Source organism: Macaca nemestrina, chromosome 1 (assembly GCF_043159975.1).
Source record: "Macaca nemestrina isolate mMacNem1 chromosome 1, mMacNem.hap1, whole genome shotgun sequence".
Taxonomy (NCBI): Eukaryota; Metazoa; Chordata; class Mammalia; order Primates; family Cercopithecidae; genus Macaca; species Macaca nemestrina.
Window position 1 is genome coordinate 207,097,600 of NC_092125.1, and position 25,130 is coordinate 207,122,729.

The following is a 25,130-nucleotide window of genomic DNA, read 5'->3' on the forward strand; positions in this document are numbered from 1 at the left end:
CCTATGGCTTCTGACCTTCACACAGTTCTCCTTCATCCCTGTAGACTTGGGGTTCCTGAGATCAGACCTACGTTTCCCTACCCCCTCAGACAGGGAGACTCTGAGGCCTGGATTCCACAGAGCGGGGCCTGAAGGCAAGGCTGGGGTTCCCTCCTCAGATTGGGGGCTCCTTGGGCACAAGTCTGGGTCTGCCCATCCCCAGTCCATGGCACCAGATCCCTTGATGTCTCCTCACAGGGTTCTGCCCACAGTGAGAAAGGACTTCCTTAGGGGAGGTAGCACAAGCCTAGGACAGAGGGGCACTCCCACAGCAGCTCCTCCCCATCCCACACCAGCTCTGCAGAGAGCCCTCCCTTCCCTCACCTTCCCTATGATTTAGACAAGAATTGGACAGGATGGAAAGAAGCCCAGGATGTGGGGAGACAGGTCTGGGTTGAGTTACTTCTTCACTAAGAGCCTCAGTTTGCTTATCCATAAAATGGGAAGAATATTATCTTCATGGTCTTCTCTTGTGTGTCTGCTTTTACCTATTGCTGCCAGGGATGGAAGGCAGCTGGTGTCTCACCCTGCACCACCTTGTCTGACCCACATCTATTTTCTAGCACCTCCTCAAATTGAGAAGCATTCCTGGAATCCCTCCTCTGGGGCCCAGTGGGCCCTGGATAACCTTCCACTGCAGCATTAAACTGTCACCTCTCACGTTGTGTTGGCATCTCTGGGCAGTCTGTGTCCTGACACGCTGTGGGCTCCTCAGGGTCACTCCCTGAGTCCTGTTCTCTCAGTGCTTGGCCTCGGGCTAGGCACAGAGTAGGGGCTCAGGGAGACGTCTTGGGCTCCCTACCTCGATTACTGCCCCCTCTCCATCCCCACTCCCACCCCAACCTGCCTCACCATAACTGCCGGGGACTTCGTGTCTCCACGCTGCTGACTCTCCCAAGCCCAGGGTCCTCCTGTGCCTAATTTGGGAGGTCCTGGGCAGGACCCTGCACCGTCACCCCATGACCTCTGGCAAACCCCACCCACTCCCCTCTACCCCTGAATTTCATTCATTTCCTTCCGCCACAAACGTAGGGGGTGGTGCTAAACTGTTACACTGGTGGCCTCCAATGAACCAGGCCTCCATGGATCCATGCTCTTGTATGGTCCCCTCCCATGTTGACTCTGGGCTTGGCTGTAGGACTTGCTTTGGCAATGGGACACCAAGAAGCATGAAGCAAGCAGAGGCTTGATAAGCATTTGCACAATGGGGCATGTCCTCTTGGAAGCCAGCTGCCCTCCTAAAACACGGTCGGCTAGACTCCTAAGTGATGAGAGGCCACGGAGGAAGACAAGCCATTTTGGGCTATCCAGTCCCAGCTAAGCTCCCAGCCACATGCATCAGCCATGCGGAACCAGAACTGCCCTGCTGAGCCCCAGCCAAACGACAGAATTTTTAGATAGATCATCAACAATGATATATCATTGTTGTTTTATGCCACTAAGTTTCAGGGATAGTTTGTTTCTCAGCAATAAATAACTGAAACAAGGGATACTCTAAGTCCCCTCTTCCCTTACCCTCTACATCCAGTCCTGTGGGATCCACCTGTGGAATATTTCATGGATCTGACCACTTCTCACCACATCCCCAGGCACCATCATCTCTCACCTGGACTCCCTGCGTGAGCACTGCCTTCCTGCAATCACCAGACAGCAAACAGGGCCACTCCCTGGCTCGGCACCCTCCAGTCAGTTCCTATATCCCTTAGATTAAAAGAAGTCCCGGCCAGGTGTGGTGGCTCATGCCTGTAATCCCAGTACTTTGGGAGGCCAAGGCGGACAGATCACGAGGTCAGGAGTTCGAGACCAGCCTGACCAACACGGTGAAAGCCCCTACTCTACTAAAAATACAAAAATTAGCCGGGCATGGTGGTGCGCACCTGTAATCACAGCTACTCAGGAGGCTGAGGCAAGAGAATCGCTGGAACCCAGGAGGTTGAGGTTGCAGTGAGCCAAGATCGCACCACTGCACTCCAGCCTGGGTGACAGCAAGACTCCGTCTCAAAAAAAAAAACCGATTAAAAGAAGTCCCTCTCGGCCAGGCGCGGTGGCTCAAGCCTGTAATCCCAGCACTTTGGGAGGCCGAGGCGGGCGGATCACAAGGTCAGGAGATCGAGACCACAGTGAAACCCCGTCTCTACTAAAAATACAAAAAATTAGCCGGGCGCGGTGGCGGGCGCCTGTAGTCCCAGCTACTCAGGAGGCTGAGGCAGGAGAATGGCGTGAACCCAGGAGGTGGAGCTTGCAGTGAGCCGAGATCGCGCCACTGCACTCCAGCCTGGGCAACAGCGTGAGACTCCGTCTCAAAAAAAAAAAAAAAAAGAAGTCCCTCTCCCCCTTGCTCACTGCACTCGGACAACACCGGCTTCCTTCCTGTTCCTCTAACATGCTGAACTTATCCCAAATTTAGGGCCTTTGCACCAGCTGTTCACCCTGCCTGGAACACTCTTCCTCTCAGTCTTTCCATCTAGGTCTTTCCATTCTCAGTTTAAGTGTCTCTTCCTCAGGAATGCTATCTATACAACAGGAAACTGAGGCTTGGAGAAGTGAGGTCATTTCTCAAGTTCACACAGTTAGGAAAAGGCTGGACCAGGATTCCATCCCAGGTCTGTTTGACCCCTCTCTCCAGGGCACTTTCTGCCACATCGATGGTTTGGGAGGCAAAGCTGGTGGCCATGGGCTCCTGAGAAAGGGGAAGAATTGGAGGGGCTTCCTTCACTTACCCCCTCCATAAACACTCCCAGCCGGAGCCTTTGGGCTCTGCCCTGGGCTGGGTGCTGGGGACTGAGGGATGAATCAGAACAGAACTTGCCCTTTGGGAGCTTCAGTCTGGAGGCAGGAAAAGCAACAGGGGAGGTCAAGGTCACTCAGGGGCCCAGATGGCCTTGAGTTGGCATAGGGGACAGCCTTCTAGCTGGGGGCTCTCTAGGAAGGCTTCCAAGAGGCAGTGACATTGGCCGGGGTGGGCGGAAAGTGGGGGTGGTGTTCGGTGGCCAGAGCTGCAGTGCTCTCTCTTAGTGACCAGGAGCCTCAGCTCGGCCATGTGTAGCCATGCCTCTGTGTGTGTGTGGGTGTGTGTGTGTAACAGTGAGGGAGTAGTATGGTGGGGGATGAGGGTGCAGCCAAGAGAAGGGCTGAATGAATAAATGTATTTCACTGATGTAGAAACTAAAGTCCAGAGAGTCTGAGTCACTTGTCCAGGCTGACAAAGCACCAAGCAGTAAATGCAGGATCTGAACCCAGGTTTAACCTGACACCACACAGAGCCAGGTTAGGGAGTAGAGGTCCATATTCACCGAGGCCCATCCCTTACTCACTATGTGACCTCAACTAAGCTCGTTCCCCTCTTGCACCTCATTTTCTCATTGGCAAATTGAGGGGGTTGGATAAAGCTTCTTTGGCACAAGGACTCTGGAAAATACTTTTACTAGGGACTTGGAACCAACCAGCAGAACCTGCCTCAACCTGGCACAAGATGGTTCCTCAGCCTGCAGCTCCCTCTAGGCCCAGCCAACGGGATGCAGCACTGGCTCAAGCCAGAGAACCCCAGGAATCCCTGGGGCCTCCCGTCTAACAATGCAGCCTGGAGTTCCAGGGGGCTCCCCCTGTACCTCTGTCCACAGCTTCCACACAGTACAGAGCCTGTTTGCTTGCCCCTCGTCCCCCTCACCACTGTCCCCATCCCACCAGTGTAACACCTTTTTTTTTTTTTTTTTGAGACAGAGTCTCGCTCTGTCGCCCAGGCTGGAGTGCAGTGGCCGGATCTCAGCTCACTGCAAGCTCCGCCTCCCGGGTTTACGCCATTCTCCTGCCTCAGCCTCCCAAGTAGCTGGGACTACAGGCGCCCGCCACCTCGCCCGGCTAGTTTTTTGTATTTTTAGTAGAGACGGGGTTTCACCATGTTAGCCAGGATGGTCTCGATCTCCTGACCTTGTGATCCGCCCGTCTCGGCCTCCCAAAGTGCTGGGATTACAGGCTTGAGCCACCGCGCCCGGCCTACTTTTTTTTTTTTTTTTTTTTGCTGGGGGGACAAACAGGGTCTTGTTCTGTCACCCAGGCTGGAGTGCAATGGCATGATCACTGCTCACTGCAACCTTGACCAAACTTCACCTCCCAGACTCACTCACTGGGTGATCCTCCTGCCTTAGCCTCCTGAGTAGCTGGGACCACAGGCATGCATCACCATACTGGCTAATTTTTTTCCCTTTTTTTTGGTAGAGACAAGGTCTTGCTGTTTCCCAGCCTGGTCTGAACTCCTGAGCTCAAGCAATCCTCCTGTCCTGGCCACCCAAAGTGCTGGGATTGCAGGTGTGAGCCACCCTGCTGGCCTTATTATGGGGATTAAATGGAATAGGGCACATAATAAACCTAACAAGTTGTAGGCAGTCGTGGTCAATACCAGTAATTTGCTCGGCTTATTCTCAGAGGCAGTGGTCTTGCCTTTGAGAGTCCCAGCCCCAGAATGGCAGGGCAGAGAGCCAGAGGGTGGGGCGTGGAGGTGAGGAAAGGGGTTAATATAAAATAGTTAACATCTGTTTAGCACTTACTATGTGCTGGTCTTCGTTGTAACAACCACATGAAGCTATTACCCACACTTTACAGATGGGGCATCTGAGGCACAGAGGAGTTCAATAACTTGGCCAAAGGAACACACAGCAGGTACGTGTATGAGCTGAGGCGCAAGTTCAGATCCCATGGCTCCAGAGCTCACGCTCTAAACCACTGTATTGTCCTGCCTCATGTTAAACCCATTTTTGGATGAGAAATGCTGAGGTCCGGGCCGGGCATGGTGGCTCATGCCTGTAATCCCAGCACTTTAGCAGGCCGAGGTGGACGGATCACCTGAGGTCAGGAATTCAAGAACAGCCTGGTCACATGGTGAAACCCTGTCTCTACTAAAAATACAAAAATTAGCTGCACGTGGTGGCCCGCGCCTGTAATCCCAGCTACTCCAGAGGCTGAGGCAGGAGAATCGCTTGAACCCAGGAGGCTGAGGTTGCAGTGAGCCAAGATCGTACCATTGCACTCCAGCCTGGGCAACAGAACAAGACTCCATTTCCAAAAAAAAAAAAAAAAAAGAAATGCTAAGGTCCCAAGAGGCTAAGTTCACACTGCAGAGTTAAGCATCTAGTATTCCAAGTCAGAACTTGTGACCCTGAAGTTCTGGCAATTTCCACTGCTGTGTGCTGTCCCCTAGTGCCCTCATGGGAGAAGCACACCAGAGGCAAGCAGCAGATACCCAGGGAAGGAAGGGAGGCAGGCGGACTGAAGCCAGCTCCAGATACCATTGCCCACATTCCCCTGACCCACAGCTCCTCCGCAGCCTCAATGCTGTATGTGTTGCAGCTCCTAAACAGCACTCCGAAATGGCATCCATGGATACAATGGTGATATGTCTGGGCTATCTTACAGATCCTCAAATTCAACAGGTCTAACACTACATTGCATTCTTACACCCCAAACTTGTCCTCTCCAGTCATCTCCATTCATCCAGTAACACAGCCGGAAGCCCAGCGTCATCCTTGATACCTCTCTTCTCCCTGCAAGCTGTCACCACCAGCCCAGGAACCTAAATGGTGGTTGAGGACGGTGATCAGAAAAGTAAAAATTGAAGAGAGTGGAGCAACCATGGAGGATTGGGACAATGGCCCCAGGTCAAGTCCAAAAGGAAAAACTGAGCTCAAGAGGCTGATGACAGAGGCAGTTGTCCACTCTGCTTAGAAAGAAACCCAGACACGCTGGGCACGGTGGCTCACACCTGTAATCACAGCACTTTGGGAGGCTGAGGTGGGTGGATCATGAGGTCAGGAGACTGAGACCATCCTGCCTAACACAATGAAACCCCGTTTCTAGTAAAAATACAAAAAATTAGCCAGGCGTGGCGGCACATGCCTGTAGTCCCAGCTTCTAGGGAGGCTGAGGCAGGAGAATCAGGCAGGAGAATCGCTGGAACCTGGGAGGCAGAGGTTTCTGTGAGCCAAGATCATGCCACTGCACTCTAGCCTGGGAGACAGATCAACACTCTGTCTCAAAAAAAAGAAAGAAAGAAAGAAACCCAGACACAGCTGTAAGGGCTTGGAGGAGGGCACAGTAAGGAATACTGTATAGGGAATCAGAAAGATGGGGTTCCCACCCAGCTTCACTACTCATTCGAAGTGTGGCCTTGAGCAAATGGTCTAACCTTGATGGCCTCAGTTTCCCCACTTGTAAAAATGAATATGACGATGCCGACCTCATAGGGCTGTAATAAGGATCAAATAAAAAATGTGTTGTTTTGTAAACTGTAAAGGAAAGTGCACAGGAGAGGCAGGTTGTGACCTGGAAAATTCACCCCAGTAGATGTGTCTCCTTTGCCAGCTCAATGATGGACCTATAAGGTACTCTGTTTTGCTTCAAAGAGTGTCACTGTTTTTCTTTTTTTTTTTTTTGGTGGGGAGGGGGTTTGTTTTATTTATTTGTTTATTTATATTTATTTACTTATTTATTTGGAGACATTTTCGCTCTTGTCGTTCAGGCTGGAGTGCAACGGTGCAATCTCAGCTCACTGCAACCTCTGCCGCCTGGGTTCAAGCAATTCTCCTGCCTCAGCCTCCCGAGTAGCTGGGATTACAGGCATGAGCCACCACATCTGGCATTTTTTTTTTGTATTTTTACCGGAGACAGGGTTTCACCATGTCATTCAGGCTGGTCTCGAACTCCTGGCCTCAGGTGATCCGCCCATCTCAGCCTTCCAAAGTGTTGGAATTACAGGCATGAGTCCCCAGCCAGGCGCGGTGGCTCAAGCCTATAATCCCAGCACTTTGGGAGGCCGAGACGGGTGGATCACGAGGTCAGGAAATCGAGACCATCCTGGCTAATATGGTGAAACCCCGTCTCTACTAAAAAATACAAAAAACTAGCCGGGCGAGGTGGCGGGCGCCTGTAGTCCCAGCTACTCGGGAGGCTGAGGCAGGAGAATGGCGTAAACCCGGGAGTCAGAGCTTGCAGTGAGCTGAGATCCGGCCACTGCACTCCAGCCTGGGCGACAGAGTGAGACTCCGTCTCAAAAAACAAACAAACAAACAAACAAAAAACCAGGCATGAGTCACCGCACCTGGCTTGTTTTGTTATTTATTTATTTATTTACTTAAATTGACTAGTAAAAATTATATGGTATTGTTTGGTTTTTAATTGTGGGAAAATACTTCTACATAAAATCTGCCATTTAAACCATTTTAAAGTATAAAGTCTGTGGCATTAATTACATTCACAGTGTTGTGCAACCATCACAACTATCTACTTCCAAAACTTTTTTTTATCACTCCAGAGACTATGTACCCATTAAGCAGTAACTCCCCATTCCCCTCTCCCTCCAGCCCCTGATAACCGCTAACCTTTATCTCTATGAATTCGACTATTCTAGATATTTCATGTAAGTGAGAATCATACAATATTTGTCCTTTGTATCTGGCTTATTTCACTTAGCATAATATCTTCAAGGTTCATCCCTGTTGTTGCATGTGTCAGAACTTCATTGTTTTTATGATTGAATAATATTCCCTTGCACGTATATATATCACATTTTGTTTATCCATTCATCTGTTGGGTTGTTTCTACCTTTTGGCTATTGTGAATAATGCTGCAAAGACCACTGGCATACAAGTATCTGTTTGAGGCCCTATTTTGATTATTTTGTGTATGTATCTAGAGTGTCATTGATTTTTTTATTTTTTATTTTTATTTTTTTTTGAGACAGAGTTGTGATCTTGTTACCCAGGTTGGAGTGCAATGGCGTGTTCTTGGCTCACTGCAACCTCCACCTCCCAGGTTCAAGCGATTCTCCTGCCTCAGCCTCCTGAGTAGCTGGGATTACAGGCGCCTGCCACCATGCCTGGCTAATTTTTGTATTTTTAGTACAGACAGCGTTTTACCATGTTGGCCAGGCTGGTCTCGAACTCCTGATCTCAGGTGATCTGCCGGCCTCGGCCTCCCAAAGTGCTGGGATTACAGGCGCCTGCTACCACGCCTGGCTAATTTTGTATTTTCAGTAGAGACAGGGTTTCACCATGTTGACCAGGCTGGTCTCGAACTTTTGATCTCAAGTGATCCACCTGCCTCGGCCTCCCAAAGTGCTGGGATTACAGGCATGAGCCACCATGCCTGGCCCAAGAGTATCATTGATTTTTGACAGAGTTATTGAATATGCACCGTGGCAATGGGAAGGACCCTTGGGAACAGGGCCCAGTATCTTTGAGTGAGGGAGGGAGAGGAGCAGAGAAAGGGGAAGTTTCAGTGTGGCTATAATTAGAATTATAACAGCTACCTTGTGCCTATTGCAAAACTCTTCACGAAACACTCACCAGAAAGCATAGCCAGAGGTTCAGAGATCATATTTATTTCCTTCCTTCCTTCCTTCCTTCCTTCCTTCCTTCCTTCCTTCCTTCCTTCCTTTTTTGCTTTCTAGGCAAGGAAAGTAGCACTGAGCTGCTTCAGTCATCATATTCTTATTAATCCACAGCATTTTAGGTACCACAGAATTAGAATTTTGTAGAGCAATTCTGCACTTCTACAACTAAAGTTCTGGAAAAAGCAAAACTATGGAAACAGAAGAAAGATCAATGGTTGTTAAGGGCTGGAGTCAAGGGGAGGAACTGACCACAGAGGGGTTCAGGGGAATTTCTGGGGGGTGATGGAACTGATCTATATCTTGATTGCTGTGGCGGTTGTGCCACTGTATGCATTTTTCTTTTTTCTTTTTTTTTTTTTTTTGAGATGGAGTCTCGCTCTGCTGCCCAGGCTGGAGTGCAGTGGCCGGATCTCAGCTCACTGCAAGCTCCGCCTCCCGGGTTCACGCCATTCTCCTGCCTCAGCCTCCCGAGTAGCTGGGACTACAGGCGCCCACCACCGCGCCCGGCTAGTTTTTTGTATTTTTTAGTAGAGACGGGGTTTCACCATGTTAGCCAGGATGGTCTCGATCTCCTGACCTCGTGATCCGCCCGTCTCGGCCTCCCAAAGTGCTGGGATTACAGGCTTGAGCCACCGTGCCCGGCCCAATTTTTTTTTTTTTTTTAAAGAATGAATAAATAAATGGGGAGAAAACTAAATAATACTCCCAGCTACTTGGGAGGCTGAAGTGGGAGGATTCCTTGAACCCAGGAGGCGGAGGCTACCGTGAGCCAAGATCACATCACTGCACTTCAGCCTCGGTAACAAAGTGAGACCCTGTCTCCAACAATAGCAACAACAACAACAACAAAAACTAAATAAGAACCTAGGCCAGGCGCATTGGCTCACTTCTGTAATTCCAGCATGTTGGGAGGTCAAGGTGGGTGGATCATTGAGGTCAAGAGATTGAGACCATCCTGGCCAACATGGTGAAACCCTGTCTCTACTAAAAATGCAAAAATTAGCTGGGCAAGGTGGTGCACACCTGCAGTCCCAGCTACTCAGGAGGCAGAATTGCTTGAACCCGGGAGGCAGAGTTTGCAATGAGCCGAGATTGTGCCACTGCACTCCAGCCTGGCAACAAAGCAAGACTCCATCTCAAAAAAATAAAATAAAATAAAATAAATAAGACCCTAGGCTCTCATGTGTTTGCATATCTTGAGAACTTTGCAAGTGACACTAACTCTAATTATTTAGCATTAGAGCATAAACTTCTATTTTTTCATTCATTCATTATAAAATGAAACCTCCGGAATCCACTATTCAACACAAAAATCAGAACATTGCTAAAAATTAAATCTACCTATGGGTTTCTCTCCCACAAGTAGATTTAATAGGAGGATCTCTGCATCCTCCCCCAGGTAATTGTGTGTGTGTGTGTGTGTGTGTGTGTGTGTGTGTGTGTGTGTGTGTGTGTGTTTCAGGCTGGAGGGCAGGGCAGTGGTGTTAATATGGCTCACTCCTGGGCTCAAGCAATCCTTCTGTCACAGCCTCCCAAGTAGCTGGGACTACAGATGCATGCCCAGCCTTTCTTTTTTTCTTTTTTCTTTTTTTTTTTTTCCGTAGAGACAGGTCCTTCTATGTTGCCCAGGCTGGTCTTGATGTCCTGGGTTCAACCAATCCTCCCAAATCCTTGACTTCCCAAAGAGCTGGGATTATAGGCATGAGCCACCATGCCTAGCCCCCCAGGTATTCATTATTCTGAACTTTGTGTTTCTCATTCCCTTGCTCTTTTCTTTCCTTTCTTTTTTGGGCTAGGGTCTTGCTATGTTGCCCAGGCTGGTCTTGAACTCATTGGCTCAAGAGATTCTCTTGCCTCAGCCTCCCAAGTAGCTGGGATTACAGGCCCAGGCCACTGCACCCAACCCCTTGCTCTTTTCTTAAATGGTTTTTTTTCCACATAAAAATTAGGCTGAAGCACATGAATTTGCCATTACTTTTAGATCAAAACAGGTCAATAACAGCAAATTCATATGGTTCAACCAAATATTATGCTTAAATGTAGTAGTTCTAGTTATTTTTGAAACATATAAAGGATGTCATTCCATATGTAGTCTTCTGAGATTTGCCTTTTTTCAATTCAATATTATATTACCATGATCCAGCCATGTTGCTATTTTTCATTCATTTTCTACTGCTCTATAATTAATTCCTTTGCATGAATATCGCACATTTCTCTATCTCCTGTCAGTAGCATTTCCATGTTTTCGTGTTTTCGGTTTGAGGCTACCACAAACAATATTTCTACTAACATTCTTGTATACATTCTCTACTGGTGCATTGTACAAGAGCTTACTGTGGCTGTACATAGGAATGGACTTGCTAGGTTTCAGAGTACACAGATGTTCAACTGCACAAGATGTGACTGTGAAGTGAGGATGTGACTCATTCTCTGAGCTCCAAATAAGAATACAATGTGCCACCTTCCTCAGGAGGGAATGTGGACAAGATGTGGTGGGAGGCTCTGGGGTGGAGGGTCTCTGGTGGAAATTGAACACCTATGCCTGATGCATCCCAGTGATATCTTCTTGTTGCATCCATTATCTCTTTTAATCCTCCCAGTGGAAGAAAGGTACTACTATCTCCAGAGATTAGGTTTAGAGGAGGAAAGTGCCTTGCCCAAAGTCAGTTTGTGCCAACTGCCTCAGCAAACAATGTCCCTTCTCTAAGCTTCAGTTTTCTCTTACTGTAAAATTGATATGATAATACCTGACCCACTTCACAGATTAACAGTTTTGGCATGCATGGCTCCTGGAGATGCACCCTAAAAGTCACTTGTTTGTTTGTTTATTTATTTATTTATTTGAGACGGAGTCTCGCTCTGTCGCCCAGGCTAGAGTTGATGGCGCAATCTTGGCTCACTGCAACCTCCACCTCCCAGGTTCAAGCCATTCTCCTACCTCAGCCTCCAGAGTAGCTGGGATTACAGGTGCCCGCCACCACACCCGGCTAATTTTTTGTATTTTTAGTGGAGACAGGGTTTCACTATGTTGGCCAGGCTGGTCTCGAACTCCTGACCTCGTGATCCGCCCGCCTCAGCCTCTCAAAGTACTGTGATTACAGGCGTGAGCCACCGCGCCTGGCCAAGTCACTTGTTTATTAATGCTATTGTTAAGTTATTGAGTTGTTATTAATATTAAGAGGAATAGTAACCCAGGACAGTCTGAGCCTTGCCTTCTTGACATTCAATGGTGATGCCTCTTGCAGAGACCTTTTTTGGATGTAGTGACCATGGCCCATTTTGGCCACCACTTTTGATCCTGGATGTATCTTTCAGAGCTGCATATCCTGGACCCCTCCTCTACCCTACTCAGGGCCCCAGAGCTGAGGTACCTGCAGATTTCTCTGAAAAAAAGAAAAGGTCAACTGATCAGTGGCCCAGGCTCCCAGTTCTGCCTCAGGGCAAAGGGAGAGATTGGGGCCTAGGGCCTCATTCAGTGGAAAATATTTGTTGAGTACCTAGTATGTGCCAGGACCTGTGCTGAGCACCAGGAACACAGGGGAACAAGACCAAACCCTGTAAGGAAGGAAGCTAAAGGAAGAGACAGAAGACAAGAAAACGACAGTGTGCTGAGTACAGGGACTGTTCTATGCAACAGAAAAACAGATAGACTTAGGGTCAGGGAAAGCTTCCCAGAAGAGAGCTTCCCTTTGAGTTGGAGCTTTATGTCCCGGCAGGAGCTCCACAGGTGCTCAGAGACTGACAGGACCACTAGCCTGTTGAATAGAAGAGGAGACTGAGCCCCAGCGCCTCTCGACCCCTCTCCGCCACATCTCACCTACTCGGACTAGGCCGAAAGGCCGAGCACCCGAGCGGGCCCGCGCAGCCCCACAGAGCCCAGGGGCGGGGCCTCGGTCCAGGTGCGCGGCGGCGCTTCGCGGAGGCAGGAAGTGTGTCCCTAGCGGCGGCCCGTGCAGCGCTCCCGCGAGACACTCACCTGCGCCCCAGGTGAGCGGCGAGGGGGTGGGGGAGGGGCTGAGCCGGAGGCGACTCACCTGGCGGGACAGGTAAGCCCCGCGCGGGCCCGAGGGGGCGCAAACCAGGGCGGCGCCGCTGTGGGGAGCCCCCGAGGCTGAGCCCGGACAGGGGAGGGTCCCGGGCCCGGTTCCTCGGGGCCACCCTCCTACTTCCGGGGTGCGCGGGCCGGGCTGGGGAGCGGCCTGAGCGGGCGCCCGGGCTGGGCGCGCAGAATGGGGTGAGGGGCCGCGTTCGCTCTCAGGGCTCCACTGGCTGGGTGCGGGGGCCGCGCCCACCGAGGGGCAGCGTCGGGATGGGGCAAAGGCTGGTGCTCACCCCAAGGAACCGCGTCGGGACGGGAGGGAGGCTGGGTCCGCCCGCGGGGTAGGGCCCTTGCAGCTGGAGAGTGTAGTGCTCGCCCCGAGGGCAGAGCTGGCATAGGGGCTGTGGTAGCCCGAGGGGCAGTGCCAGGGTCTGGTTCTTCCTTGTCCCCAGGACCAGGTGCCGGCGGATATGGGAGTCTTGGGCTGCACCTTTGGGGCAGGAGGCCGGGGGTGCACTGAGCCGACGGCTGTTTCTCGAGCAGGACTGGGGTGGTCCTCCCCGGCCCGGTGTCCGAGGCTTGGCACTGGGCTGGGGGCAGAGGCTGGTGCGGCCGGGCCTGTCCTGGGGACCCTGGGAGGAGGAGACGGTACATAGACCCTTGAGTGTGTGTGTGTTCGCGAGACTAATGGGGAAGAGGGAAGCATCAGAGAGAAATCCAGGGAGGGCTGGCCGGGACCATCTGAACTCCGGGAAGATCCTTGCGGTGCCTTAGAGCGCCCAGTGACCTAGCCCCTCCCATGTGCAATGCCACTGCGGAAAGCCCCCTCACTCAATATTTCATTTAAATCTCACGAGATTGGCGGGGCATGAAGATAGTAGTCTCTCCTTATTAAAAAATGAGGAAAGCGAGGTTAAGAATCTTGCCTCAAGCCACAATAGGGACAGGGAGCCTCCCCTCACTAAACCAAGTGACCAGGGTTCCTAGGATTGGGCGGGGTGGTGGCGGGGCGGTGGCAGCAGCAGGGTCGGGGAGATATATATAGCCTGGAAGAAACTGCCTGAGTTTGACTTCAGGAGCGTTCAATGGCTGGAGGGAAGTGGGGAACTGAGGCAGGCATTGTTCTTATCCCAGGTCTTGCCTCTCTTCTCATCCCAGTCCCGCTGGAGATGTGTGGCACACACAAAGTACGCAGGCTCCAGAGCTTGGCGGACCACAGTGCAAATCCTACTCCAGCCCTCTCTTGCTAGGTGTCTCTGGGCCAGTCACTTTACCTTTCTGAGCTTCAGATTCCTGATCTGTGAAAAGGAGATATACTACTTATTTACAGAGCAATTGTGAGAGTCAAATAAGGTGAAAAGTCCTCTGGCCCATTCACTGCTGTTTTCTCAGCATTTAGCACAACGCTGGGCACCTCGTTGGTGCTCAATAAATACCTGTTGGATTAATTTAATCAATATTAGCGAGTCCTGAAGCTTTGGAGGTTGGGGGAAAAGAAAATAGCCAGCCCATCCTCAGGAGCCCCAGATACCTCCCAGCTCAGCATGGTTAACTGTAGATTTGTCCACTCTCCTGAAGGCTTGAGCCTGGAAGACAGGGCTCCCAACATGGGCTCTCTCTGGGCACACGCTGGTCCATGGAGCTGGCAGCTGGCAGCTTTGACTGCCTCTTTCCTCCCAAGTAATACATGGGATGGGGTAGTGGATAACAGTCTGGGGCCAGGCCAATTGTGTACAGATAGGTGTATGCCTTTGGACAACTTATTTAACCTGTCTGTGCTTCAGTATAATAATACAGGTAATAATATTACAAAGAGGGTTGTGAAAATTAATTGGTTATTATGTCTGAAGTACTTAGAACAGTGTAAGCCATCAATAATCAACTCTCACTGGAGTGTAAACTCCTGAGGTTGAGGGATTTTGTCTGTTTTATCACTTTATCCATAGAATTTAGAACAGCTGGGCCGGGCGTGGTGGCTCACGCCTGTAATCCCAGTACTTTGGGAGGCCAAGGCGGGTGGATCACGAGGTCAGGAGATCGAAACCATCCTGACTAACATGGTGAAACCCCGTCTCTACTAAAAATACAAAAAATTAGCCGTGCGTGGTGGCATGCGCCTGGGAGGCTACTCGGAGGCTGAGCTACTCGGGAGGCTGAGGCAGGAGAATCGCTTGCACCGGGGAGTCAGAGGTTGCAGTGAGCCAAGATCGTGCCACTGCACTCCAGCCTGGGCAACAGAGCGAGACTCCATCTCAAAAAAAAAAAAAAAAAAAAAAGAATTTAGAACAGCTGGCCAGGCACCATGGCTTATGCCTGTAATCTCAGCACTTTGGGAGGCTGAGGCAGGTGGATCACTTGAGGTCAGGAGCTTAAGACCAGCCTGGCCAACATGGTGAAACCCCATCTCTATTAAAAATACAAAAAATTTAGCTGGGTGTGGTGGCATGCACCTGTAGTTCCAGCTACTCGGGAGGCTGAGGCATGAGAGTTGCCTCCACCCGGGAGGCAGAGGTTGCAGCGAGCGAAGATCGTGCCATGCACTCCATCGTTGGTGACAGAGTGAGACTGTCTTAATAATAATAATAATAATAAATCCAGCATGTGGCACACAATGGGCCCTCAGTAAATATCTGTTAATTCCGTGGATGTATGAATCCATACCCAACCCCACATTTCTCAAACTAAAGCAACAATTTTTAACCACTTGCCTCGGATTGCAAGGGAATTTAAAATCACCTGTTACAATTTTAATTGGGATACCTTTGCAGATGGGATTTCACTCCCTGTCACCTCCTATCCTCCATCCATACTCTGGTCAACCTAGAGCCTAAGTCTTTTTTCTTTCTACCCAATGGTCCTGATTCTACCCTGAGGCAACCTGGAATGTGTCAGTCCCCTGAGGCACCTAGTGTACCAAACGCTGTTCTAGACACTGAGGAAGAAAAGAATTACACACAGTCCCTGCATTTCAGGGTCATGGTCCTCGGGGACATAGACTTATCCTCAAACAATCAGTACATGGCTGACCCAGCTGACAGCCCAGCCGAAGGTCATGGGGAGAGGGCCTCCCATCTGACTAGCGATTCCAGAGGGTCCCTGGAGAAGGAGTGCTGAGTAGGGCCAGGAGAGTAGGTTGAAGAGTTGTAGGAATGGTTAAAGAACTGTATCCTAGGTCAGGCACAGAGGCTTATGCCTGTAATCCCAGCACTTTGGGAGGCCAGGGCAGGAGGATCACTTGAGGCCAGGAGTTCAAGACCAGCCTGAGCAACCTAGCAAGATCCCATATCTACCAAAAACCAAACCAAAACAAAAAACTAGTGGGACAGGGTGGTATGCACCTGTAGTCCTAGCTACTCAAGTGGCTGAGGCAGGAGGATCACTTGAGCCCAGTTGTTTGAGGTTTCATTGAGCTATGATTACACCACTGCACTACAATCTGGGTGACAGAGGGAGACCTTATCTCTAAAAATAAAATAAAATAAAAAATAAAAGAACTGTATCTTTCACATCCCCATTTACCAGTGGGTAACATTCCCTCTTTCCCTTTCTGTACACACACATACCTTCTGTTCATTTGTGTTTGAACCATTTGAGATTAGGTTACAGATATCCTGCCCTTTATCCCCAAGTGCTTCAGTGTATGTTTCCTAATAATAGAACATTATCTTATATAACCACAGTAATCAAATTCAGAAAATGTAACATTGATATAATACTATCAAATAACATATTTCACCAGTTATTTACATTATTCAATTTCCAATTTTTCCTCCCAATCCAGGATCCTATCTAGGATCACATTGCATTTAGTTGTCATGTTTCTCAACTTGGGCTTGTCTGTTATTTCCTCATGATTACATTTAGGTTATGCATTTTTGACAGGAATACTTCGTGAGTTGTATCCTCCTTAGTACATAGTATCAAGAGGAACATGATGTCAGTTCATCCCATTATGGTGATACTATCTTTGATCATTTGATTAAAGTGGTATCTGCCATGTTCCTCTAAACATTTTAAAGTTTTTACTTGTTACAGCAAGTAAGAGGGAATGGAGGTGGCCAGAATGGGGGCTGTGACAGTATTTGGGTGAGAGATAATGATGGTCCTCTTTAGGGAGGTGGCATTAATTTTCCCCAGTGCCAAATCTGGGGTTAGATTAGGGCCAGAACTAGAACTAAAACACAGATATCCCGATGCCCAGTTCCATGTTCATCACGCACCCCCAGTTTCAGACCCCAGTGCCATTAAATCAGGAATAAAAGGATAAGGGATCAGTGTCTCAGAAAATCCAAGCTAAGGATGGTTACTGCCTGGCAAACCCCTACATGAAATCAAGGACCTTCCCAAATACACTACTGCATAATCTTCCTTCTCTCAGGCAGAGTTATTTACTCCCATGACGCTTCATATATCCTACATGCTCCATCTTACAAACTTGTTTCTTTGTTTGTTTGAGACGGAGTCTCTGTTGCATAGGCTGGAGTGCAGTGGTGCGATCTGGGCTTACTGCAATCTCTGCCTCCCAAGTTCAAGCGATTCTCCTGCCTCAGCCTCCTGAGTAGCTGGGATTACAGGCACGCTCTACCACGTTCAGCTAATTTTTGTATTTTTAGTAGAGACAGGGTTTCACCATGTCAGTCAGGCTGGTCTCGAAATCCTGACTTCATGATTCGCCCGCCTCAGCCTCCCAAAGTGCTGGGATTACAGGCATGAGCCACTGTGCCCAGCCCTCATCTTATAAACTTTTAAGCATCTGTTTTCCCTACAAAACCATGTGTGAATCATCAAGAACAGGATCTGTAGTTCATTCATTTTTGGTTCTACAGTATCCAGCACAGGGCCAGCCTCAGTGTTTATGAAGTGAATGAAGTCTTAGCTCTGAGCTTCCTAGCAACCAGGTCAGAATGGGAAAGAAGACAAATTTTGTGGTTCAGCATTTTTATCTAATCAAAGGACACCAACAGGGCTTGGTGTTAAATGTTGCTAGCAGGGCAAATGTGAGTAAGACTGAAATATTGACAGGGGACCTCTTACATTCCCAGATCTGATTTGAAGGACCAGGGGAGGGAAATAAGTGTTAATGATCAGGTTCCATAGCAAGTCTTATGAAAAGGCATTTGTTCAGCAGCCACAGAGACTCTCAACAAGAAAAACTTACCAACAGCAGGAAGAAACTGGGGGAGACCACTTCACAGAAAGTGAGATCCAGGAGATCTTTCTGTAAAATAGCTATAAAAGTTACCGTATTAGGCCGGGTGCGGTGACTCATGCCTGTAATTCCAGCACTTTGGGAGGTTGAGGTGGGCAGATCACCTGAGGTCAGGAGTTCGAGACCAGCCTAGCCAACATGGCGAAACCCCATCTCTACTAAAAATGCAAAAATTAGCCGGGCGTGATGTCGTATGCCTGTGATCCCAGCTACTCTGGAGGCTGAGGCAGGAGAATCTCTTGAACCTGGGAGGCGGAGGTTGCAGTGAGCTGAGTTCGTGCCATTTCACCCCAGCCTGGGTGACAAAGCGAGACTCTCATCTCAAAAAAAAAAAAAAAAAAGTACCTTATTAACCTTTTTTTGTTTTTTTTTTTTTTTGAGACAGAGTCTTGCCACTCTGTCGCCCAGGCTGGAGTGCAGTGGCGCCATCTTGGCTCACTGCAACTTCTGCCTCCTGGGTTCAAGTGATTCTCCTGCCTCAACCTCCTCAGTAACTGGGATTACATGTGCCCACCACCTTACCCAGCTAATTTTTGTATTTTTAGTAGAGACAGGGTTTCACCATGTTGGCCATGCTGGTCTAGAACTCTTGACCTCAAATCATCTACCCACCTCAGCCTCCCAAAGTGCTGGGATTACAGGCATGAGCCACTGCACCTGGCCTAACCTTTTTTTTAAGAAACCACATTTGGCCGGGCACAGTGGCTCATGCCTGTAATTCCAGCACTTTAGGAGGCTAAGGCGGGCAGATCACCTGAGGGCGAGAGTTCAAGATCAGCCTGACCAACATGGAGAAACACCATCTCTACTAAAAAAAATACAAAATTAGCCAGGCGTGGTGGTGCATACCTGTAATCTCAGCTACTCAGAAGGCTGAGGCAGGAGAATCGCTTGAACCCGGGAGGAGGAGGTTGCATTGAGCCGAGATCACGACATTGCACTGCAGCCTGGGCAACAAGAGCAAAACTCCGTCTAAACAAACAAACAAACAAACAAAAAACAAAAAAAACAGAGACCACATTTAAGGGCCGGGTGCCATGGCTCACACCTGTAATCCCAGCACTTTGGGAGGCTGAGGTGGGGGGATCACCTGAGGTCAGGAGTTCGAGACCAGCCTGGCCAACATGGCCAAATCCTGTCTCTACTAAAAATACAAAAATTAGCTGGGCGTGTGGCATGTGCCTGTAATCCTAGCTACTTGGGAGGCTGAGGCAAGAGAATCGCTTGAACCGGGGAGGCAGAGGTTGCAGTGAGCCGAGATGGTACCACTGCACTCCAGCCTCAGTGACAGAGTGAGACTCCATGTAAAAAAAAAAAAAACAAAAACTCAAGCCTGTAATCCCAGCACTTCGGGAGGCCAAGACGGGCAGATCACGAGGTCAGGAGATCGAGACCATCCTGGCTAACCCGGTGAAACCCCGTCTCTACTAAAAAAAAATATAAAAAACTAGTTGGGCGAGGTGGCGGGCGCCTGTAGTCCCAGCTACTCGGGAGGCTGAGGCAGGAGAATGGCGTAAACCCGGGAGGCGGAGCTTGCAGTGAGCTGAGATCCGGCCACTGCACTCCAGCCTGGGTGACAGAGCAAGACTCCATCTCAAAAAAAAAAAAAGAAAAAAAAAGAAAAAACAAAACATATTTAAGCATCATTCCTGTGGTATTAAATACATTCACATTGTTGTACAACTATTGCCCATCCATCTCCAGACCTTTTTCATCTTCCCCAGCTGAAACTCCCTACCCATTCAACACTAACTCCCCAGTTCCCTCTGTCCCCAGCACCGGGCAACTACCATTCTACTTTGTGTCTCTATGAATTTGACTATTCTAGAGATGTCATACAAGTGGAATATTACAATATTTGTCTTTTTTTTTTGAGACAGGGTCTGGCTTTGTTGCCCAGGCTGGAGTGCAATGGCACGATCTCATCTCACTGCAGTCTCCACCTCCGAGGCTCAAGTGGTCCTCCCACCTCAGTCCCCCAGGTAACTAGGACTACAGGTGTGCACCACCATGCCCGGCTAATTTTTGTATTTTTAGTAGGGATGGCTTTCACCATGTTGGCCAGGCTGGTCTCGAACTCCTGTGCCCAAGTGATCCACCCATCTCAGCCTCCCAAATTGCTGGGATTACAGGCATGAGCCACCACACCCCGGCTGTTTGTCCTTTAGTGTCTGGCTTATTTCACTTAGCATAAGTTCTTCAAGGTTCATCCATGTTGCAGCATGTATAAGAATTTCCTTTCCTGGGCCGGGTGCAGTGGCTCACGCCTGTAATCCCAGCACTTTGGGAGGCCAAGGTGGGCGGATCACAAGGTCAGGAGATCGAGACCATCCTGGCGAACACGGTGAAACCCCGTCTCTACTAAAAAAAATAAAAAATAAATTAGCCAGGCATGGTGGCGGGCGCCTGTAGTCCCAGCTTCTCGGGAGGCTGAGGCAGGAGAATGGCGTGAACCTGGGAGGTGACGGAGCTTGCAGTGAGCGGAGATTGTGCCACTGCACTCCAGCCTGGGCGACAGAGCGAGACTCTGTCTCAAAAAAAAAAAAAAAGAATTTCCTTTCCTTTTTAAGGCTGAATAATATTCCATTGTATGTATATACCACATTTTGTTTAGTCATTCATCCATTGGTAGAAACTGGGATTGTTTCCACCTTTTGGCTATTGTGAATAATGCTGCTGTGAACATTGGTCTAAACATCGGAGTCTCTGCTCTCAATTAGGTTGGGTATATATCCAGAGTGGAATTGCTGGGTCATGTGGTAATTTGATGTTTAATTTTTGGAGGAACCACCATACTGTTTTCCATAGCAGCTGCACTGTTTTACATTCCCACCAGAAATGCACAAGGGTTCCAGTTTTTCCACATTATTGCCAACACTCATTATTTTCTGGGGGAAGGGAGATTATTTTTAAATACAGATTGAGAGATTGAGTATCCCTAATCCAAAAATCCAAAACACTACAAAATCTGAAAGTTGAGCACCAGGATGATAGTTAAAGGAAATGCTCATTGGAGCATTTCAGATTTTTGGATGAGGAATGCTTAACAGGTGAGTATAATGTATACAATCCACAATCCAGAATCCAAAACATTTCTGGACCCAGGCATTTCAGATAAGATGTTCAACCTTTCATAGCCATCCCAATAAGCCTAAGTCACAGGGAATTTTGAAATCTGGGTTAGACCACAGAGACTTTGTGGAGGGAGGGCCACAAGATATGAGAGTTTATGGGCATACTTGGGTCCCTCCACATCCCAGGCCTCTGAGAAACTAGAAGTGTGAAGCTGCTCAAGTCATCCCAGGAGTTAGTCCCTGACTTCTGATCCTGACCCCTTCCTGGCCTCTCCTCTGCAGGTGCCTGGCTGCTGCAAACCATGCAATGAGCCATGCCCCGCCCTGGACACCCCCGCCCAGCATCTGGGCCTCCACGCTTGGGACCCTGGGAGCGGCCAACAGAGCTGTGTCTGGAGACATATGATAAACCACCTCAGCACCCACCAAGCCGCCGCACCCGTAGACCAGACCCCAAGGACCCTGGTCACCATGGGCCAGAGAGCATTACCTTCATCTCTGGCTCTGCTGAGCCGGCCACTGAGTCCCCTGCCTGCTGCCTGCTCTGGCGACCCTGGGTGTGGGAGTGGTGCCGGGCTGCCTTCTGTTTCCGCCGCTGCCGGGATTGCCTCCAGCGCTGTGGAGCCTGTGTGCGGGGCTGCAGCCCCTGCCTTTCTACTGAGGACTCCACTGAGGGGGCTGCCGAAGCCAACTGGACCAAGGAGCACAATGGAGTGCCCCCTAGCCCTGACCGTGCACCCCCCAGCCGGCGGGATGGCCAGCGACTCAAGTCAACCATGGGCAGCAGCTTCAGCTATCCCGACGTTAAGCTCAAAGGCATCCCTGTGTATCCCTATCCCAGGGCCACCTCCCTAGCCCCTGATGTGGACTCCTGCTGCAAGGAGCCACTGGCCGATCCCCCACCCATGAGACACAGCCTGCCCAGCACCCTTGTCAGTAGTCCTCGTGGCTCCGAGGAGTACTACTCTTTCCATGAGTCGGACCTGGACCTGCCCGAGATGGGCAGTGGCTCCATGTCGAGCCGAGAGATTGATGTGCTCATCTTCAAGAAGCTGACAGAGCTGTTCAGCGTACACCAGATCGATGAGCTGGCCAAGTGCACATCAGACACTGTGTTCCTGGAGAAGACCAGTAAGATCTCGGACCTTATCAGCAGCATCACGCAGGACTACCACCTGGATGAGCAGGATGCTGAGGGCCGCCTGGTACGCGGGATCATTCGCATTAGTACCCGAAAGAGCCGTGCTCGCCCACAGACCTCGGAGGGTCGTTCAACTCGGGCTGCTGCCCCCACCACTGCTGCCCCTGACAGTGGCCATGAGACCATGGTGGGCTCAGGTCTCAGCCAGGATGGTAGGTGGGGGCCCCATGGGGCTGAGGGGCAGAGTAGGGGAGGCTCTGGCCAGGGGAGGGTTGGAATGGGGTCTTTGGCCACTGTGGGTGTACCCCTCAGCCAGTCCCTGCCCTTCCTCCTCCTTTGTGTCAACTCTTGCATTCCCCCTCCCCAGCTCCCACTCTGGCCCTTCCCTGTGAGGTCTGAGCAAGGCTGAGAGAAGCATGCAGACCCTGGGAGAGCTCTCTGGCCATCGCTGCTGTCCCCAGAAAGGACAAGGTTCCCTCTGCATTCAACAAGTTTTCCCAAAAGGCTCCTCTCCCCTGCTGTCTCATGCCAGAGTAGCTTCTAGGCCTGGTCTGGTTAACAGGACCTAGGGACCCACGTGAAGTTGGACCTCTGACCTGTTCTGGGCTAACCAAAACTCCTACTCATCCATCACTCTGCGCATGCACACGTTGTCTATGTGTCTTTTTTTAAGCATTAATTTTTTTTTTTTTTTTTTTTTTTTTTGAGACGGAGTCTCGCTCTGTCGCCCAGGCTGGAGTGCAGTGGCAGGATCTCAGCTCACTGCAAGCTCCGCCTCCCGGGTTCCCGCCATTCTCCTGCCTCAGCCTCCCGAGTAGCTGGGACTACAGGCGCCCGCCACCTCGCCCAGCTAGCTTTTTGTATTTTTTTTTTTAGTAGAGATGGGGTTTCACCCTGTTAGCCGGGATGGGCTCGATCTCCTGACCTCGTGATCCGCCCGTCTCGGCCTCCCAAAGTGCTGGGATTACAGGCTTGAGCCACCGCGCCCGGCCTTTAAGCATTATTTTTCTAGCCCTGGCCAGGAGTGAGTGGCTCCTCCTTCATCGAGCTGGGAACAGAAGTAGGAAATGAGGTTGAAAGAATGTGCTAATGACCACTGCCTGCCTCACGTTCCCTCCCTAGAGCTGACAGTGCAGATCTCCCAGGAGACGACTGCAGATGCCATCGCCCGGAAGCTGAGGCCTTATGGAGCTCCAGGTGTGGTCCTGACCTAACGAGGGGTGTGGAGGGTGGGGGACTACCCTAGGGGTCCCTTACATGCTCCTCTCTCAGCTTTCTCTTGGAGTGGTGAGGATGACATCAAAAAGGGATGGGGGCCTAAGCAGCCACAGACCCATCTCCATCCAGCAAGCTGACTTAAAGTGGGTGCAGGTGCCCAGAACAGGCAAGCTGAAAGTGATCAGACCCCACGCCCAGATGACTAGGAAAGTAGTGGGTGGAGAACCATCCAGCATGGTGCTGGAAAGGCACCCTGTGTGGTTCTGTTGTGGTCTTACTGCCCTTGACAACAACCCCCGGGAGTGAGATCATTATCCTTTTACACAAAGGGAGGCTAGGGCTCAGACAGGTCAATAAACTGAGTGGGTCATCCAGCCAGGATCAGACTGACCCAGGCTCAAGTCCCACTCTGCTCCTTCTCAGCAGGCTTCTCCCTGGTCGTGGGATCTGGATGAGCTCCTTCCCCTGAGCCTGTTTCCTCCTCTCCTCTCCTTCCCACCAGGGTACCCAGCCAGCCATGACTCATCCTTCCAGGGCACCGACACAGACTCATCGGGGGCACCCTTGCTCCAGGTGTACTGCTAACCCCTGCCAGGCCCAGCTGCCACACCGTTTCTGGGAGAAGCACAGCCTACAGAATGAAGAGGGGGACCAGGAACCCCTGCGGGAGGGGCTGGGCCTTAGACCTGAAGCAGTGCCCACTCTGGCTCCTCCTGCCTTGGCTGACTGGGTTCCTGGACCATGTGCATTTCACTGGGCCATAGGGTCTACATCTCTTTGCATCCCCAGCTGGTCTGATCCCTGCCTGGGCCTCTTCCTTCCTGCTCATGGTCTTCAGGTGGCCTGATCATGGAAAGTAAGGACTTAGGCATTACCTTCTGGGAGTGAACCCTGACTCCATCCCCGTATTGCCACCCTCACCAATCATACAAACTTCTCCCTCCCTGGGGGAATTCAACGGCTAAAAGAAGCTTATCTTAAATATATTGTATTGGGGGGTGGGCAGGGCCCACTCTATGTTATGTTAAGCAGTTGGTTCTGGTTCTTGGCTGATGTTCTGTATGTTAACATGACCATAGTTTTAAGGAAAAGGTAATTGGTATCTGCCTGCTTATCTTGGCTGTCCTTTCTCTCCCGTCTGCCTTCATTTAACTGCTGCGCAGAGCGGGAGACAGGATATAGGTGTCCAGACTGGCTTAGTGCTCTGCAGTTGAAGTAGGAAGAATAAAATGGGAGTAATGCCCCCATTTCAGGTTCACTGTGAGTTCCAGGAGATAAAGAACCAAGCACAGAGTCTGTGCCTGAGAAAGGTTGGATAAATGGTTTCTGACACTGTTTGAGAGGTTCTTCGAGGGAGACCTGTCTGAACTGCCTCTGCTCTCCCAGTCCACCACCTGCAGGCTGGCCTGCTTCTGCCCAGCCCCGTTTCCCCAAAGCCCTGATCATTTGTTGGCCCTACCCAGCCTTGGACCTGATGCTCCTCTCCCACTCTCTCTGTGGTGGTAACAGAGCACTGTGGTTTTCTTTTTTTTTTTTTTTTTGAGATGGAGTTTTTACTCTTGTTGCCCAGGCTGCTGGAGTGCAATGGCGCGATCTCGGCTCATCGCAACCTCTGCCTCTCGGGTTCAAGCGATTCTCCTACCTTAGTCTCCCGAGCAGCTGGGATTACAGGCATGAGCCACCATGCCTGGCTAATTTTGTATTTTTTAGTAGAGACAGGGTTTCTCCATGTTGGTCAGGCTGGTCTCAAACTGCTGACCTCAGGCGATCTGCCCACTTCAGCCTCCCAAAGTTCTGGGATTACAGGTGTGAGCCATCGTGCCCGGCCAGCACTGTGGTTTTCACCAGTATCTTGGCTTTTCCAATAACCTTGGAGAAGGGATATTATATTTCACAGAGAGGAAACCTGGGGCTCACAGTGAGGTCAAGGAACTTAATGGGACACGCAGTTGGTAACTGTGGCTCTGGCCTTGCTGGGGTAGACGCAGAATCCCTTCTTTAGGTATCAGAGCCCATGAGTTGAGAAG

At 50.3% G+C, this 25,130-nt stretch overlaps 1 protein-coding gene across 2 annotated transcripts; it reads left to right on the forward strand.

Moving 5' to 3' along the window:
* Nucleotides 1-12,349: 12,349 nt before the first annotated feature.
* LOC105494521 (keratinocyte differentiation factor 1) lies at nt 12,350-24,574 on the forward strand. Of its 2 annotated transcripts, none has more exons than XM_011763021.2 (4): nt 12,350-12,468; nt 21,027-22,097; nt 23,008-23,082; nt 23,606-24,574. In XM_011763021.2, the coding sequence occupies exons 2-4, from the start codon at nt 21,059-21,061 to the stop codon at nt 23,686-23,688; spliced, it is 1,197 nt and encodes a 398-aa protein (XP_011761323.2). In that variant the 5' UTR covers nt 12,350-12,468; nt 21,027-21,058; the 3' UTR covers nt 23,689-24,574. The 2 variants fall into 2 exon arrangements, with proteins under 2 accessions (XP_011761323.2, XP_011761324.2); XM_011763022.2 differs by lacking the exon at nt 12,350-12,468 and adding an exon at nt 19,565-19,652.
* The last annotated feature ends 556 nt before the right edge of the window (nt 24,575-25,130 follow it).

What these genes read in the sequence shown, in the direction of transcription:
- LOC105494521 (XM_011763021.2), top strand. Translation starts at nt 21,059, where the DNA reads ATGCCCCGCCCTGGACACCCCCGCCCAGCATCTGGGCCTCCACGCTTG. An exon ending in CTCAGGTCTCAGCCAGGATG is followed by an intron (nt 22,098 to 23,007) that starts GTAGGTGGGGGC and finishes TTCCCTCCCTAG; the next exon opens with AGCTGACAGTGCAGATCTCC. An exon ending in GAGGCCTTATGGAGCTCCAG is followed by an intron (nt 23,083 to 23,605) that starts GTGTGGTCCTGA and finishes CCTTCCCACCAG; the next exon opens with GGTACCCAGCCAGCCATGAC.